Source organism: Hemiscyllium ocellatum, chromosome 20 (genome assembly GCF_020745735.1).
Source record: "Hemiscyllium ocellatum isolate sHemOce1 chromosome 20, sHemOce1.pat.X.cur, whole genome shotgun sequence".
Lineage (NCBI taxonomy): Eukaryota > Metazoa > Chordata > Chondrichthyes > Orectolobiformes > Hemiscylliidae > Hemiscyllium > Hemiscyllium ocellatum.
Window position 1 is genome coordinate 17,187,751 of NC_083420.1, and position 19,414 is coordinate 17,207,164.

Below are 19,414 nucleotides of genomic sequence, written 5' to 3' on the forward strand. Positions count from 1 at the left end.
ATGGAAATCTATCCTATTTGGCATGGTTACAGTGCCACACAAACATACTGGAGAGTATCCCTGATTTGAAGAGTCCTTTTTCTCCATAAGGACTGTGGGGTGGCATGTCTTACTCATACTACACCAGCAGCTGGTAAATCAGTGAGGATGAGGTCAAATATGTTCTATATCTTGTTTAATCCACCACACCTGCTGCAGATCCAGGCTAGCACATTTGACCTTTAGGACTCAACCAGCTTGGTCAGTAGTGATACTGTCAAACCACTGTTGATGGATGACATTGAAGTTCCTCATCCAGGGTACATTCTGCACCTGTATCACAAAGTTTCGTCCTAATCATGTTCAACATGGAGGACAGCTGATTCATCAGCTCAGAGGCGGTGCAATGTGACAATCAGTAGATTTCCTTGCTCATGTTTGACCTGATGCCTTAAGATTTTGCAGGGTTTACAGTCAATGCTGAGGGCTCCTAAGACAATTCCTTCCCGACCGTATGCCACTGTGCCGCCACCTCTACTGCTGCTCAATGGTACAGGTCATATTCAGGCAATATGATAGTTCCGGGTGCTCCAGTTTCCTCCCACAGTCCAAAGATGTGCGGGTCAGGTGAACTGGCCATGCTAAATTGCCCGTAGTGTTAGGTAAGGGGTATGTGTTTGGGTGGGTTGTGCTTCAGCATGTACGTGTGGACTTGTTGGGCCAAAGGGCCTGTTTTCTGTACTGTAAGTAATCTAATCTAATGTTTTTGACATTTTCTGTAAAATAGGATTCTATGAGTCAAACCATTTTTTAAATCGTCTGTGAGCTCTTCTAATTTTGGAACGTTAGTACAACGTTACTAAAGAGTACTTTGTAAGGTTGGCAGTGCTGTGTTTGCCATTGTGATTCCAAGTGCTTTAGTCAGTGTCAGGTGGCCTGTCCATCTATGCTAAGCCATTTCAGAGGGCAGCTAAGAATCAATCACACAGCTGTGGATTTATAGTCACACAGGCCAGACCAAGCAAAACATTTTTTTTCCTTTATTCATTCCTGGGATGAGGGCATAACTAGCTAGTACAACATTAATTGTCCATTCTTAATTGCCCAGTTCAGAGTCAACCAGATTGCTGTGGGTCTGAAGTCACATGTAGGTCAGACTAAGTAAGGATGACAGATTTCCTTCTTAAAGGTCATCAGTGAATCAGATGGGTTTTTTCTGACTATTGACAATGGACTTATGATCAACATTAGACTTAGTTCCAGATTTTTTTTTACTGAATTCAAATTCCACCATCTGCCATGAAGGGATTTGAATCTGGGTCCTCAGAACATTCCCCGAGTTCTGGATGAATAGTCCAGCAATAATATCACTAGGCTATTATTGACAGATTGCTTGGTGAAACAGAAGGGATTTTAATGACAATCGACAATAGTTTCATGGTCATTTGACTTTAAATTCCAGATTTTCAATGAATTCAAATTCTACCAACTGCCATGGCTTCAAATCTGGATCCCCAGATCATTATCTGTGTCTTCTGAGTTACTAGGCCATACGTTTTAAGCCATACTGTATTCTGGTTGCTTGATACCTTATGGAAGATTAGCTATCTCTGCAATTCCAATATGTTAATTTGGGATGATACGTTTCATATTTAAGTATTAAATAACTAAAAGTTATTTGTAGGATAGCCAAAAGTTAGCAATGAAAAACAAAAGGGAAACATTCTGGAATAAAAGTTAACATAATTTGCAAAAAAGGGATTTAGTACCAAAATTTAAATTTATTAGTTAGATTAGAAATTAAAGGACCCGCAATGTTATTTTTACACACAATGCAACGGACAGTACAAGTAATCTTACCAACAGATTGCCATGGATCTGATGCTACTGGACTGCTTGCTTCTCCCCATGGGTCATTTTTTTCTATAGAAACAGGTCGAACAGATACTCCCCACACTACAGGTTTTTGTGTTGCTGCAGTTGGCAAGGGATCCATGAGAGTAACCATGGATGCCTGTTATTTAATTGGGAGAAGGGAAGAAAAGAAGTAAGTTATCCAACAAAAAATACTACAAAAAAATGCCAGAGTGAAATATGAAGCAATTCTGACCTGGGATCTATTCAGGTTGATACATCAGAGTACTTTTAGTAGATTTTTAAGGATTATAAAATGGAATACATTTTTAAGAAGTGTTTCCTCTGTGCACTTACCACTTTTTTGTTCCCAAATATAACTTTAGGTTATGCAATTGATAATCTTAGGCTTGATTTTATCCAGCTGAAAATTCAATTCATTTTCAGATTTAAAGTTGGGTCCTTACTTTCAGGACTGAAATTTATGAACAATGTTTTTTGGGAAGGATGCAAACAGCACAAAAAACTTCCCTTCTGGTATTTCTTCCCTGTACTGTCCACAAGTACAAGAGTGAGCGAACTAATTTCTCCCAATGTCACTTTCAAGTAGCTGCAGAATCTATGCAAGGAGGATAAACTAACTTTTTTTTTGTGTAAAGTCTTCATCATCTGACTTTCCTCTCCCATAACAGCATAATTATGGTGAGACATCAGGAAGTGGAAATATTTCCAACCTCCATGACACAATGACAATCAACACCGTGATCTAGCAGCTGGATCATTTTCTCTTAAGTGTACATTTAAAGTAGACTTCACACCCTTACTGCTAAGTAATTCATTTCATCAGTCTCCAGAAAGGTAAACAACAATTCCGAAAGGACAGTAGCACACATGATTAGCAAAAAATAACATTTTAAGCCAATACTATTACAGTGATATAATATTTTAAAAATGTTTTAATTATATTGGCTACAAAAGTCAACCATATATTCTATTGCCAAAAAAAATTAAAACAGGCCACTGAATCACAAGATACTCTAAATATTTATTACTACTGAATCAAAGTTCCACCTTCCCAATATTAATTCCCAAAATTAATTCAAAGCTAAAACAAACTTACAGGCCTTGAAAACTGATTTAAAAAACCCCTAGAAAATATAAAAAGAACAAAAGCAGGTTGTTGGTCCTAATAGGTCATTGTTAGTGTTTATGTCCATTAGTCTTCTTCACATTTCATTCAATCCCTTTGGAATATGTTCCTATTCTTTCTTCACTTGCTTGCCCACCTTCCCATTAAGTGCATCCTACACTATTCAACTCAACAATGTAACAGCAAGTTAACCACCTTGTGATACTGATGGCTTCCAGATTATATTCAGAAGCAGCAATCATAACTCTCACCTTTTTCTTCTTTGGAGCTGTGCTACCCACTACTACAGCTGAATTTCTGCGGCTCTCCTCCAAGGCCATCTGAAGTCGAAGATCATCACCACGGCGAAGACGATCCTCCTGATGAGAATTACAGTGCAAAGTTATAAAGCATTCCCTTTGTATGCAGTGACAGGTTAATTAGGGTACATATTGACAGATGAATTAATAAGACCAAGGCATGACAGCAACTTCAGAAAACTCAAATCTGCCTAAAGAGAATAAAAGAATAAAAAGACATTTGTCACACAAATTTCAAGACAATATGGGGAAAGAAAAGGGAAAAATTAGAATTTCCAGAGAGACAATCTGAACATATGCAAACAATATCCAAGTTAGATAATCTCCTGTTAAAAGATTATGGGTTGCAAGCGAGAACAATTTGCTCACACAAATTCTGCATTAATTGAGTACATTTCTTTGCTAGTTATCTCAACATGGAATGTATTCAACGTCATGCTACTCAGTTCTAAACCAAATACAGTAACCAGTAAAAGCTACTCGGACAATGAATGTACATATTTTCTCTCAGATCAGAGGCAGTGTTTAGCACTTCACACGCTTCTCTCAGCAGTAGCAATCAAATACAATTGTCTACCTAGGAACTTCCGTGTCACTAGTCATGGGCTCTGTGGGTCTTTACGTGGCTGATGAGCTCAATCCTAGAGTTGCACCTTTGACTACACATTTGGGAGGTGGAATTGGTCCCTGGCCTTGTAATTGTTGCCATTCATTTCTCTAGTTTCTCTTCTGTACTCCCTCTTGCCAATGTATGTTCTCAAAGAATTGTGTCCTTTCACACTGGCGCTTGCAACAAGTCGGCTTCTTCTGAACAAGGTCTTTCAAGTGCTGAAATCTATAATGCATTTCTTGAGGGAAGCCTTGAGGTAGTTTTTGAAATGCTTCCTTTGTGGTCCTCTCATTAGAGTGCGTTCCTGGAAATGCATAAAGATGATCTTCTTTGGCAGTTGGAACTCAAGCATCCTAAGCACATGATCAACCCAGTAAAGTTGGCTTGAATGATCATGGCCTCTATGCTGCTGTCACTGTTGCTTCAAGAATGCTGGCATCAGAGAAGGGCAGACTTCTCAAGATAGGTCAATATTGCATCTAATGTTGGTTACTATTTTGTGAGCTTTACAAGTGAAAATGTACAAAGAATTACAGAGGTCTTGGTGCACAGTGCCTGGAAGAACAAAATTGCTGGGACTATTTTTCTAAACTTGACAATTACATGACCGAGGCATCATAATGAGATCATGTAGAATTAAAATATAATTTGTGTCACTTAAGGCAATTCCTTATGTTGTTATCAAGTGTTGCATCTGGTGCCCCTGAAAACCTTCAATAAATGTACAAATTGGTTTTTGCTCATTAGGAATGCACAGGACTGGTAACATTTTCAGTTTCCTTCACAACAGTATTGATTGTTCAATTCCATTTGCCTTCAAGAAGATGGTAGTCCCCTTCAACTCCATTTTGATTTAGCCCTCTCTATACCTCTCCCTTACCTTTGATGGTTTTCATTGCCCTTAACAAGCTTTGCACGTAAATTATTCAATTATAAACACGGGTGATTTACTGGAGGTGATTAACAGATGAAAAAAAACCACAGATAGTTTGGTGACAGGGCGAAAAAAAAAAGTTGCATCTAACAGCATTCCTAGATGTAAAAAGAGCTGGATTATTTAATGGTTAATAGATTTACAAAGTATTACCGATGATGAAAAATAAAATCATTCACTTGCATGTAAGAGAATTTCAGGATATGAAAAAAAATGGCACCTCTTTGAACCACTTGAATCCATTCAGGTGCACTCATTGTGCTGTTAGGAAAAAAATTTCAGAATTCTGACCCAGTAAGAGTAAAGGGACAATGATACAGTTTCAAATCAAGTTGGTCCTTGGTTTGGAGGGGAACTTGCAGATGATACTCTTCCCGTGATCTGCTGTACTTATCCTCCTAGGTGGTGAACATAAGATACTGGATGAGCTGTTGCAGTGCATCTGTGGGTGTCTTGTATGGTTTCTACTGTATCCTCTAGTAGAGGAAGAAAGCGTTTAAGCTGATTAATTGGAAATCAATAAACAGCTGCTTTGTCCCGAAGTGTCCAGCTTGTGAAAACACAGTTGGAGTGGTCACAATCATCTAGGCAAGTAGAATATTCCATCACACTTGTATCTTGTGGAATGTAGAATGTTTTTGGGGAGTCAGGTTCACAGTTAATTGGCACCAAATTCCTCCCTCTGACCTTCATTTGTAGTCAGCTTATTTGTATGGTTAATCCAGTTAGGTTTCTGGACTCAGTGACGGTAATGCCATTGAACATCAAGGGCAGATAGTTACACCTTCTCTTAAAGGAAATAACATTAATTCCATACAAGTGCCAGATAATGGCCATTTGTCACTTATCAACCAAAATCTGAATTTCATCCAGATCTTGTTGCATTTAGGCAAAAACTATGTTGTATCTCAGGGTACTGGAATGGTATAGAACATAGTGCAATAATCAGAAAACATTCTGACTTCTGTGAAAAAGGAATAACTTCCAACAATAACCATATTCCTTTGTGTCAGGTAGTACTTCAACCCATGGAGAGTTCTGCTCCTGATTTTCGGTGACTATTTTGTTCTTTGATGCCATACCCAGTTAAAATGCAGAAATTATTCTAAACTCTGCTTACGTTCAGCTCTTTTACCAAAGCTGGAATCAGGTCGGGCACTGAGTAGTCCTGCAGAATGAACACGGAGCTCTGATAAATAATTATTGATATATCAGAAGCCCCTCAGAAAACTGTCAATGATACCTTTCATCAGCTTTCCAATGGTCAAAAGCAGATTAATGAGATAGTAATTGTGTGGGTTAGATTTATCTTGCCATTTTTGCTGGACTGGATAGATCTAAGCAATTTTTCAATATAGTAGATGCCAATATTGTAGCTGTACTAGAATTGCTAAGCTAGGAGAATGGATAATTCTGCAGCACAATTCTTCAGTGTATGGCAGTTGCATTGTCAGGATCCATGGCCTTTGTAGTATCCAGCGCTTTCAGCTGTTTTGATAGTAATTGAAGTGAATCAAATTGGACGAATGCTGGGACTTGTGATAGTGGAGATCAAAAGGGTGGCTGAGAAGGATTATTAACTCAACAATTATTTGAACATGGTTGGAAATGTGTCCACCTTGTCTTCTGCATTGAAATATTGGAGGACCCCAATAATCGAAGGGAATGAGGGGGCTAATAATAAACAAGCTAGAAGCTGCAATTTCCATCGACTCTGGTGGGATGCCGCCACCACCAACCTCTCATTCTTCTCCCTTCCCTTGTCAGCATTTCGCAGGGATTGTTCCCTCCTGGACATCCTGGTCCACACCACCTCCAATGCCAATTCTGCCCCATTCCTGATGAAGGGCTTATGCCCGAAACGTCGAATTTCCTGCTCCTTGGATGCTGCCTGACCTGCTGCCCTTTAACCAGCAACACATTTTCAGCAATTCTCCCCCATGCCAACTTTCTATAAAATCACAAGGTGCAACACTTTCCTCTTTATCTTCACACTATCCAAGTCTCCAAACACACCTACCAAGTGAAGCAGCAATTTACCTGCACTTATTCAATCTTGTCGCTGTAGTCACAGTTCACAATGTGGTTTCCTCTACAGTAGGAAGACAAATTGCAGGATAAGTGACTGTTTTCCAAAGCACCTAGCATCCATCCACAAAAATGACCCTGAGTTCCAGTTGCCTGCCACTTCAACACACTGCAGTGTTGCCGAGTCAACATTTTTGTCTTGGGCCTGCTGCAATGCTTATGGGATGTTCAGTGAAAGCTAGAAAAATACAGTGCTCAGTGGTTAACACTGCTGCCTCGCAGCGCCAGAAACCTGGGTTCGATTCCTGCCTCAGGAAGTGGAGTTTGCACATTCTCAGTGTCTGCAGGGTTTCCTCTGGGTGCTCCGGTTTCCTCCCACAGTCCAAAGATGTGCAGGTCAAGTGAATTTGCCATGCTAAATTGCCCATCGCGTTAGGTGCATTAGTCAGGGGTAAATATAAAGTAGGGAAATGTGTCTGGGTAGGTTGTTCTTTGGAGGGTCAGTGTGGACTTGTTGGGCTGCAGGGCCTGTTTCCATACCGTAGGGAATCTAATCTAAACAATCTAAAATAGCACCCAATTTTCTACTTGGCTGCCCTACAGCCTTCAGGGCTCAATACAGAGTTCAATAATTTTAGAACCTGAACATGTCCTGCTTTACCCATCTCCAAATCACAGGCCCTGGCATGACATGAACTGTTTCTAGCACATCTCCCCCAACCTATTTTCATCTACTTATGGTGCCTTTTATCAGCTTTTTTCTTTCTCCTTAACATACGATCATCCAATCTTTTGTCTGCCTGTCATTTTGGTGTCTCTCTGGGCTCCAACTCTCCCTATCCATTCATTATTTCTGCCCTGACCCCTATCTACAGCATATATACCACCTTTTCCTAGCTATCAGTTCTAAAAAGGGTCACTGGACTTAAAAAGTTAACTTTGCTTTCTCTCCACAGATGGTGCCAGACCTGCTGAGTTCCTCCAGAAATTCCTGTTACTGTTGTTGATAATCAAGAGCTAATTGGGTTTAGAATGTTTCTATAAATATGATTTGGAGATGCCGGTGTTGGACTGGGGTGTACAAAGTTAAAAATCACAACACCAGGTTATAGTCCAACATGTTTAATTGGAAGCACACAAACTTTCGGAGCGACGCTCCTTCATCAGGTAATTGTGGAGGGCTCGATCGTAACACAGAACTTATAGCAAAGATTTGCAGTGTGATGTAACTGAAATTATAAATTGAAAAATTGATTGTTTGTTAAGCCTTTCATCTGTTAGAATACAGTAATAGTTTCACTTCTTTCACATGTAAATCACAAAACCCTGCTTTTTAAAGTTGCATTCTCGGGTTAGCTGCTAACAATGGTGATAGCTAGACAATATGTTGAAGGTGTTAGCCCCTTGAGTTCTCTGTCTGTGACCTGATGTTTAGATTGATTCTAATCTAATAAGTGAGATAACAGTTTTACATAAATTCCTGCAGTTTTTGAGCTCAGAGTTCTACATGAATGTATGCAGTTTTTGAGCAAAGTGCAATGTAACTCTGCAATACAAATTCACCCCACAAAATATATGTGTGCATGTGGGTCTTTGTCTGTGTGTGTGTTTGTCTGTCTGGGGTAGGGATTGAGAGTGTGAGAAAGTGTTCACTTCTTTCATGTGTAAATCACTTATTAGATTAGAATCACTCTAAACATCAGGTCATAGACAGAGAACACAGGGGGCTAACACCTTCAACACACCCCCACCGACTCCCACAGCTACCTGTATTACACCTCTTCCCACCCTACCTCTTGCAAAAATGCCATCCCGTATTCCCAATTCCTCCGCCTCCGCCGTATCTGCTCCCAGGAGGACCAGTTCCACTATAGAACACACCAGATGGCCTCCTCCTTTAGAGACCACAATATCCCCTCCCATGTGGTTAAAGATGCCCTCCAACGCATCTCGTCCACATCCCACACCTCCGCCCTCAGACTCCACCCCTCCAACCGTAACAAGGACAGAACACCCCTGGTGCTCACCTTCCACCCTACAAACCTTCGAATCAACCAAATCATCTGCTGACATTTCCACCACCAGGGATATATTTCCCTCCCCACACCTTTCCGCCTTCCGCAAAGACTGTTCCCTCCGTGACTACCTGGTCAGGTCCACAACCCCCTACAACCCACCCTCCCATCCTGGCACCTTCCCCTGCCACCGCAGGAACTGTAAAATCTGCGCCCACACCTCCTCCCTCACCTCTATCCAAGGTCCTAAAAGGAGTCTTCCACATCCAAAGTTTTACCTGCACATCCACTAATATCATTTATTGTATCCGTTGCTCCCGATGCGGTCTCCTCTACATTGGGGAGACTGGGCGCCTCCTAACAGAGTGCTTTAGGGAACATCTCTGGAACACCCGCACCAATAAACCACACCGCCCCATGGCCCAACATTTCAACTCCCCCTCCCACTCTGCCGAGGACATGGAGGTCCTGGGACTCCTTCACCGCCGCTCCCTCACCACCAGACATCTGGAGGAAGAACGCCTCATCTTCTGCCTCGGAATACTTCAACCCCAGGGCATCAATGTGGACTTCAACAGTTTCCTCATTTCCCCTTCCCCCACCTCACCCTAGTTCCAAACTTCCAGCTCAGCAGTGTCCCCATGACTTGTTCTGACTTGTTCTACCTACCTAGCTCCTTTTCCACCTATCCACTCCACCCTCTCCTCCCTGACCTATCACCTTCATTCCCTCCCCCACTTACCCATTGTACTCTATGCTACTTTCTCCCCACCCCCACCCTCCTCTAACTTATCTCTCCACGCTTCAGGCTCACTGCCTTTGTTCCTGATGAAGGGCTTTTGCCCGAAACGTCAATTTCACTGAACTTTGGATGCTGCCTGAACTGCTATGCTCTTCCAGCACCACTGATCCAGAACCTTCAACATATTCTCTAGCTATCACCATTGTTAGCAGCTAACCCTTTAAAAAGGGTTTTGTGATTTACATGTGAAAGAAGTGAAACTATTACTGTATTCTAACAGATGAAAGGCTTAACAAACAATCAATTTTTCAATTTATAATTTCAGTTACATCACACTGCAAATCTTTGCTATAAATTCTGTGTTACGATCGAGCCCTCCACAATCACCTGGTGAAGGAGCGTCGCTCCGAAAGTTTGTGTGTTTCCAATTAAACCTGTTGGACTATAACCTGGTATTGTGTGATTTTTAACTCTAAATATGGCAGCTAGTAATCAATGGGTTGAGTGTTTCATGAAGTATAGGTAACTGAAATAATATGCTGAAATAAGAGTGCACCTAATTTTGTTTAAAATCATTTAAAATTAAAAGAATAAAACTGTTTTAGAATTTAATATTGGTAGCAGGGGATGGTTGAGTCAAAATAAAGTTTTGGGATATAATTACTGAAGAAGGGCTCATGCTCGAAACGTAGATTCTCCTGCTTCTTGGATGCTGCCTGACCTGCTGTGCTTTTCCAGCAACACATTTTCAGCTCTGATCTCCAGCATCTGCAGTCCTCACTTTCTCCTAGAAGATATAATTACTCACCCAGTTTTCTGACAATGAGCCTTATGACAAGTGGAAGAATTAAGTTACAATGTGGGCCTGGTTTACTTATTCACTAAACAGGAAGCAAAATATGGCCTTTACTTGCTTTGGAACAGAAAGACAAGCGCCAAGAAGCAAAAGCTTTTTTTAAAAAAAGAATTGAAACTTGGCCTGAACACAGATGAAGGTTTGGATAGATAGCTAACTTTCAAGGATAAAGTTAATCAAAAAGATGATTTATTCTCTGCCTGATGTGTGTGGTCAGATTTTCACAAATTCAGACAGACTGAAGGTAGTGCTATAGTAGAGTCCATAAAGGAATTTAATAGGTTGTACACGAGACTGCAGAAATTTGATTGGAAACTCTCTATTCATGCTGACATATACATTTTTGGACTGTGCTGAAGTATCAAATATGGACTGACTTTATTTTTACAATATTTAAAAATTTATGCATAAACATACACAAGAACAAGTGTCAAAATCACAAAAAAAATTTCTTAGGAAAGCATTCCTTCCCAGCAACATTCACTGCACAAAGTGGACCATCAGTGATAGGACAGAAAAAGAAGGACACAATGTTATCTAATAGGTGAGAGCAACTATATACAGGTCATAGGCAACTGTATGAAAGGAAAACTTCAAAACAGAAATTAGATAATTTTAAGAAGCAAAGTAAATTTGGGGTGTAGAAAGAAGTGCCTATGGGACAACCAGTCTTATAACCGAGGTGGTTATGCATCAGAAATCACCAACAGAACTTGTAAGGCTAAAGCAAGGCTAGTTGCATGAAGTTTTGAAGAAAAACTTAGATCAAGATACAAAAGTAGATTTAGCAACGACAGGATAGCATTGACATTTTTTTGGCTTCATTTACTATGAGTCCTTGGAAGAGCAGTTCAATTGTGTGTTTCTGTGCTGTACATCTCTAGAACCCTAACTGATATTGAAGCTGCATTTTCACAGTGAAGTCAGCTTAAGAGGAAGGGTTTCTTCATTGTCCAAAAGAGGTACCAAAAGTAGCGGGGATACTCAAAGTTATTTAACTGTATATATGGCCCTAATGATGCCTCTATAGTTTGGTACTTCCAATTAAGGTGTCTCTTACTAAAATTGGGCTGTTTTCAGTTAATAGCATACCCGGTCATGTTTTACTGGCATCATAAGGGGCAGCTTTCAGATATTTTTATGAGACATATAAAATTTTTTTTAAGGTGGGGTAAGGAGTGAATTTAAAGATATCATCTTAAATGGCCTTAAAGCAGAATTTAAATTTGTAAGTCATGGCTTCTGGGAGATTAAGTACATTGGATTGGAAGTCAGGCAGAATGGATCAAATATCACTTTCATCGATAATCTTGTTTAGAACACTCAGGACCTATTGCTATTATTCAAAATAGAGCTTCACAAAAAGATGCACTGGTTTCCAAAACAAAAATAGAAGAATTGCAAAGTCTCATTGGATAGCTGAATTCCCTGGCACCCAAACAACACCACTTGCCAGTTTCTGAAGTATTAGCATTCCATACAACTACAAAAGAAATCCCAAGGCAGAAGATGCTATTCAAACAAACAAGAAAAAAAACAAAATAAATTAGAAACTGAGCAACATGTTTTGAAATTTCCATATTTGGAAGATACCAAAAACAAATTAGATTAAAAAATTGACTTGATAGTAAAGACAAGAGGGTGGTGGAAGATTATTTTTTTGGACTGGAGGCCTGAGACTGGCAGTGTTCCGCAGGGATTGGTTCTGGGTCCACTCTTGTTAGTTATTTATAAAAACAATTTGGATGAGGAGAATTTAGGAGGCACAGCTACTAAGTTTGTGGATGACACCATAATTGGCGGTCTAGTCGACAGTGAAAGTAATTACATTAGATTACTTACAGTGTAGAAACAGGCCCTTCAACCCAAGTTCACACTGACCCTCCGAAGACCAACTTAGCATGGCCAATTCACCTAACTGCACGTCTTTGGACTGTGGAAGGAAACCGGAGCACGCGGAGGAAACCCACGCAGACACGGGGAGAATGTGCAAACTCCACACAGACAGCTGCCCAAGGTGGGAGTTGAACCCGGGTCTCTGGCACTGTGAGGCAGCAGTGCAAACCACTGTGCCACCCCATTGTGATCTTGATCAATTGAGCCGATGGGCTAAGGAGTGTTGATGGAGCTTAATTTGAATAAATGAGAGATATTGCATTTTGGTAAAATAAACAAAGATAGGACTTATACAGTTAATGGTATGGCCTTGGGCATTGTTGTACAGAGACCTAGGGGCTCAGGTATGTAATTCTTTGAAAGTTGCATCACAGGTAGGTAAGGTGATTAAGATGACATTTAGCAGATTATTCTTCATTTTTCAGAATAGTGAGTATAGGAGTTGGGATGTCATGTTGAGATTGTACAGGACATTGGTGAGGCTACTTTTGGGGTACTGTGTACAGTTCTGACTACCCTGCTATTGGAAGGATATTATTAAATTGGAGAGGGTTCAGTAAAGATTTGCCAAGATGTTCCCAGGTCTGGAAGATTCGAGTTATAAGGAGAGGCTAGAAATGATAGGAATTTTTTCACTGCAGCTAGGTTAAGGGGTGACCTTATAGAGGTTTATAAAATCATGAAAGGCACGGATAAGGTGAAGAGCTAAAGGCCTTTTTCCCTAGGGTGGGGGAATTCAAAATTGGGAGGCATACTTTTAAGGTGAAAAGAGACGGATTTGAAAAGGGACCGGAGAAGAACCTTTTTCACAGAGGGTCATTAAATATGTGGAATGAAATGCTAGAGGAAGTGAAAGATGCAGATGCAGTAACAACATTTAAAAGGCACTTGGGCAAGTACATTAATAAGAAAGGTTGAGGAGGATTTGGGCCAAACACAGGCAAGTGGGACTAGTTTAGTTTGTGAAACTTGGTCAGCACGGACGAGTTGGACTGAAGGATCTGTTTCTGTGCTGTTTGACTTATGAATCTATGAAGCTTGTTTTTCATGATGCTTCTTAAGAATCTGACAGATTTGTATAAATGGAGAGTCTTGCAAAGGGAAGTAAATGATGGTTGGGGAGGCAGAAAAGTCAGCAGATCTAGTGAACTAATAGATATGGCATTTTTCTTCAGTGAAAATATTGTGATAAATCCTTTTAAAATGGACTAAGCAGCAATACCAATGTTGCTACCTCTATGGAGTCTGTTCTGCCAGTGGCGCAGGGTCCATCTAGAGATGGTAATGAGGGGTCTAGGAAACCGGATAGAAAGTGAGGACTGCAGATGCTGGAGATCAAAGTCAAGAGTGTGGTGCTGGAAAAGCACAGCAGCTGAGACAGCATCTGAGGAGCAGGAAAAGAGACCTTTTGGGCATAAGCCTTTCATTGGGAATGAGGCTTGTGGGCCATGGGGTTGAGAGATAAATGGGAGGTGGGTGGGGCTAGAGGTAAGGGTAGCTGGGAATTCAACAGGTAGATGAAGGGGAGGGATAAGGTGATAGATCGGAGAGGAGGGTGGAGCGGATAGATAGGAAAGGTGGTGGACAAGTCAAGAGGGCAATGCCGGGTTGGAGGCTGGGGACTGAAATAATGTGGGGGGAGGGAAAATGAGGCAACTGTTGAAATCCACATGTGGTTGCAGGGTCCCAAGGCAGAATATGATTTGTTCTTCCTCCAGGTATCAGGTGGTAAGGGTTTGGCGATGGAGGTGGCCCAGGGCCTGCATGTCTGTGGCAGAGTGGGAGGGGGAGTTGAAGTGTTCAGCCACGGAGCAGTGGGGTTGGTTGGTGCGGGTGTCCCAGAGATGTACTCTGAAACAATCCGCAAGGAGGCAACCTGTCTCCCCAATGGACAGGAGACCACATCGGGTGCAACGATACAGTAATGACATTGGTGGAGGTACAGATAAATCTCTGTCAGATGTGCAACTGTGAATGCCCACTGAGCGCATCTGTGCATACCATGACACTGTCCTGTCCCCCTTAGTCGAAGAATTCCCTACCTACATTTGAAACACCACCCATGCCCTTCACCTCCTCCAAGATTTTCGTTTTCCCAGCCCCCAACACCTCATCTTCACCATAGACATCTAGTCCCTATACACAGCGATCTGCCACAACGAAGGCATCCAAGCCCTCCACTCCTTGACCTATCAATCACCTTTCCCATCTATCTGCTCCACCCTCCTCTCCTATTTATCAGCTACCTTCCCTCTAGCCCCACCTCCACCCATTTATCTCTCAGCACCCCCCGGCCCACAAGCCTCATTCCCGATGAAGGGCTTATGCCCAAAACGTCGACTTCTCCTGCTCCTTGGATGTTGCCTGACCAGCTGTGCTTTTATAGCACCATATTCTTGGCTCTACGAAACTGGATGCAAAATATATTGCAGTGATCAAGTCTATTTCAGGCTGTTGCTTGATTAGTACACAGGACAACTCTTAAATTTCAGTCTTAGACCCCAGATGTTGGTAAGAAAACATTTTCAGGGACAGCTGGGTATGGCATACCATTATCGTCCCTGATCCTAGATTTATGTCGGATATTCTGTGCTATTTTGTTACCTTTTGACATTACTCTTGCAGTTTTATACAACTGAGTAGCTTGCTCAGCCCTTCAGAGGGCAGCTCAAAGCCAAATGCATAGTCTATAATACTGATTGAGGATGATCAACCATGATCATAATGAATGGTGGTGCTGGCTCGAAGGGCAGAATGGCCTTCTCCTGCACCTATTGTCTCCTGTCTATTACATTTATGGGAGTTTGAACTCACGTATGGTCTGGCCAGATAAGGGAGGTAGATTTCTTTCCCAAAATGACATTTGGTTCACCAATGGTTTTCATGACAATGCAATAGTTTCATGATCATCATTACTGAAATTAACTTCTAAATTTAACTAAATGAATTTTTGAAATTAGAAGTTAAATTCCACAAGATGCTGTTATGAGATTTGAATCCCTGTCTCTTCAGGATTAGCCTAGATTAGTTTTAGCTCTGGATTAGTCCAGTAACAGTATGTCTAGAGACCTCACAAAAAAAGTGTTACAATGCTCAAGAAACTTATTTATACTGCTTACTATGATTGGATTGATAAAAGCTTTATCTGTACAAAATGCACTGATGGAACAAAAGTGTATTATGATGTTTATATGCTATGGTTAAAATGCAAGGCTTTCCAACTTAATTAGTTGTGATGCTCACCATGCTGCTTAAGGGGAGTATCAGGTACCAAATTTCATTTACAAGCTCAAATCTTTTCCAGTTTGTTATAGTCAACTAAAGATTATCCTCCTTGTGCACAGGAATAATCATACCACTCCAAGATTAAATGCTTAGGCATATCGTTCCAGCAGCCAACTCATTATCCAAATTTTGCAGATCTGCAGTATTCTGATGATATATCTAGCCTGGCCCACTAATGTAACCTGTACAGCTAGCTGTCACCTGGGCTGGTACTTTTCTCACTCAGCATCAAATAATCCTCCACATCACCATCCTAATAGTCAGCAGGGAAAACTTACCAAGTTGTAAGAGCCAGAAGTTGAGTAAAAGAAAATCCAAAATAAAAATTAAGAATCAGAGGAAGAATGCAAACAAAATGTTATACTCTTCTTTATCTCTTATAGCAAAGATAAAATTGATATCATTTTCCCTCTTTTGGGTGCTGTTGCATTACTGTACTACATGCAACCATGTGAAACAAAGCCTCAACACTTGCTTATTTCATTTCAAAAAGGAAAAGGTTAGTTTATCTTCTCCTGAGATGATGCAAGGGTGTTCATCAGATTTAAAGTTAGGAGATCAACTGAACTAGTCTATATTAAACTGTTCTATGAATTTTTAGAAGACAAATAGATTTTGTAAAGTCTCCAGACTATCAAACTTTAGAGATCCTTTGTTTAAACATAACGCATTCCTTTAAAAATATACAAACTTAATATATCAGATTACAGATATCAACAAGCAATTGCCTATTGTGAACAGATCACAATCTGATTTTGATAAGTAACATACAAGGAACATGGAGCAAACTATTCATAAATGTACCTGTTCTGCTGCTTCCCGACTCATGGCTAAAGCCAACTGCAGCTGAAGTTCTTCTTCTCCACTGGTTTGTGGTCTAGCCTGTTCTAATTCTGATGAAGCTCGTGGAGACGTTGCTAAAACAAAAAAAAAGCATCCATTAAAACTGAAAAGATCAAAAAATGTTTACGCATTCCAACTTTATTTCATGACACCTTCAGAGTCACAAACTGAAGATACTTATAATATCAACAGTATCCACTACAGAGTGTACTAACTGCAACTGGCTACTCTGGCTACTATTAGAGTAAAAATACACCCACTTTCAAGAAAGATGAACACATTTCATAATGTAGCTTAATTCTGACAGGTACATTTGACTTTAAACGAATATCAACTTTCCACATGCACTTTGGTTTTGATAGCAACTTGACTGTTAAGTCTAGTGTTGGCCATTGAAAAATAGAGTAAAGAATAAAGAACATTTAATTTTTTTACTCCATTTCTCAATACACAGATTGCAGACGTTTGGTGGCATGGTTCAAAATTTGCATTTTAAAATTGCTAACAAATACATTTATGAAAATTTAAAAGATGTATTGAACAAACTTCTATCCAACTACAACTCATTTCCCCTCAAATTATTCTCGCACTCTGAATTACAAACTGAAATCCTAGTGAGCACAGCTTTAAAGATTATAGAGGAGCTGAGCAAAACACTGTTAAACAAGGCAGTGTCAGGGACATTAACTTGGCCTACTGTACTCAAGTTTGAGAATAGTGGTGTCAAACATAGCATTAAACTCAGTTATTGAACACTAGTCTTCTCTACATTTCTGTACAATACAAAGTGCTAAAAGGGGTGGTGATTCATCAAAAGTTAGATCTTCCAATCAATACAAGCAGCCATCAAGTGATACAGAAAGCTATTTGAACCAACAAAACTCCACCTCCTCTACTGGCTGACAACCCAAGTCTTCATTGTGAAGGAACCTGCAAGGCTAGGATTGGGCTTCTAAGCCATCTAAAAATCCATAGCCAACACTAATAGCTTACTCCTACCTAACTTTCTGCCAGTAAAGAAGCATTTTCAACAAAGATACTGACTGGCAAAGGTTCAGTCTTAAAACGTTTTTAACAGAAAGAATTCATTCATAATTCAGCCAATTACCAAAAACAGAGATTGAATTATTGTGTGGTTTCTCTGCAGCTGTCTAATACTGGTAGAAATACATTACACTAGTGAATTATCTTTAAGAAAATTTCAAGTTTCTTCACTGATGTAGAAGACTGATGTATCAACTAAAATGCAAGAAATTGGATGTGGGAAATAGTGACAAGTTTTAACCTTATCAGAGAGATTTGGATGGCAAATGAAGAATTGACCACAGAAGCCCACCAAAACTGCAAGAGTCATGGTATTCATTTCAAATTTCCTTCTTGAGCATTTGTATTGGAAGCTAATTAAGCTTAGCAAGAACAGGTGATACCAGGATGTAATGTGAACCAAGATAGAGGCAATTAGGTTTTGGATAAGTTTGAATGTATAAACATTAGATAATAGACGGCTAGAAAAGCAAGTCTAAAAATGAGTAAAGCACAGTAGGGGTTTCAGAGTACGGGAGATGAAGTAGTTACAGAATGGGCAACGTTATACTGGCAGAAACTGGTCATCGCAGTGATGAATAGGACACAAGGAATACAAGCTCAAATCTTATCAGGACACAGCAACTTGCTTCAACTCTAGCATAAGCAGCATGGGAGGTTGCAATCATGACAAACATGTTTATGATAACATGTTGTTCTCACTGTCAAGCTGGAAGGGAGACTGGTTAGCATGGTTAGATCTCATGGAATATAGGGAGAAATAGCCATTTGGATACAGAACTGGCTCAAAGATAGAAGACAGAGGGTGGTGATGGTGGAGGATCGTTTTTCAGACTGGAGGCCTGTGACCACAAGTATCAGTGCTGGGTCCACTACTTTTCATCATTTATAGAAATGATTTGGATGTGAACATAGGAGGCATAGTTACTAAGTTTGCAGATGACACCTAAATTGAAGGTGTAGTGGACAGCGAAGGAGATTACCTCAGATTACAATGTAATCTTGATCAGATGAGACAATGAGCTGAGAAGTGACAGATGGAGTTTAATTTAGATAAATGCAAGGTGCTGCATTTTGGAAAAGCAAATCAGAGCAAGATGTATACACTTAACAGTAAGGTCTTAGAAAATGTTGCTGAACAAAAAGAGACCTTGGAGTACAGGTTCATAGCTCCTTGAGTGTGGAGTCGCAGATAGATAGGATAGTGAAGGCAGTGTTTGGTATGTTTTCCCTTGTTGGTCAGGAGTATTGAGTTGGGAAGTCATGCTGTGGCTGTACAAGACACTGGTGAAGCCACTGTTGGAATACTGTGTGCAAATCTGGTCTCCTTCCTATTGGAAGGATGTTGTAAAACTTGAAAGGGTTCATAAAAAGATTTACAAGGATGTTGCCAGTGTTGGAAGATTTGAGCTAATCGGGAGAATCTGAATTGGCTGGGGCTGTTTTCCCTGGAGCGTCAGTGGCTGAGGGGTGACCTTATAGAGGTTTATAAAATCATAAGGAGCATAGATAGGATAAATAGACAAACTCTTTCTCTGGGGTGGGGGAAGTGCAGAACTATAGGGCATAGGTTTAGCATGAGGGGGAAAGATATAAAAGAGACCTAAGGGGCAACGTTTTCATGCAGAGGGTGGTACATGGATGGAATGAACAGCCAGAGGAAGTGGCAGAGGCTGGTACAATTGCAACATTTAAAAAGCATCTGAATAGGTATATGAATAGGAAGGGTTGAGAGAGATATGGGCCAAGTGCTGGCAAATGGGACTAGATTAGGTTAGGATGTCTGGTTGGCATGGACGAGTTGGACCAAAGATCTGTTTCTATGCTGTACATCTCTATGACTACTGTATTTAATAACATATTGAGCAGCGCAATTTGA

The 19,414-nt window shown here is 40.4% G+C and overlaps 1 protein-coding gene across 4 annotated transcripts in view; it reads right to left on the reverse strand.

Moving 5' to 3' along the window:
* epn2 (epsin 2) overlaps positions 1-19,414 on the reverse strand; it is a 71,077-nt gene that overhangs the window by 21,584 nt on the left and 30,079 nt on the right. For all 4 annotated transcript variants that reach the window (XM_060840538.1, XM_060840537.1, XM_060840536.1 and 1 more), the window contains exons 3-5: positions 16,453-16,565; positions 3,235-3,342; positions 1,840-1,993 (exon numbers count right to left, since the gene is read on the reverse strand). In XM_060840538.1, the coding sequence (XP_060696521.1) occupies positions 1,840-1,993; positions 3,235-3,342; positions 16,453-16,565 (375 nt within the window). The remainder of the gene's footprint in view (positions 1-1,839; positions 1,994-3,234; positions 3,343-16,452; positions 16,566-19,414) is intronic.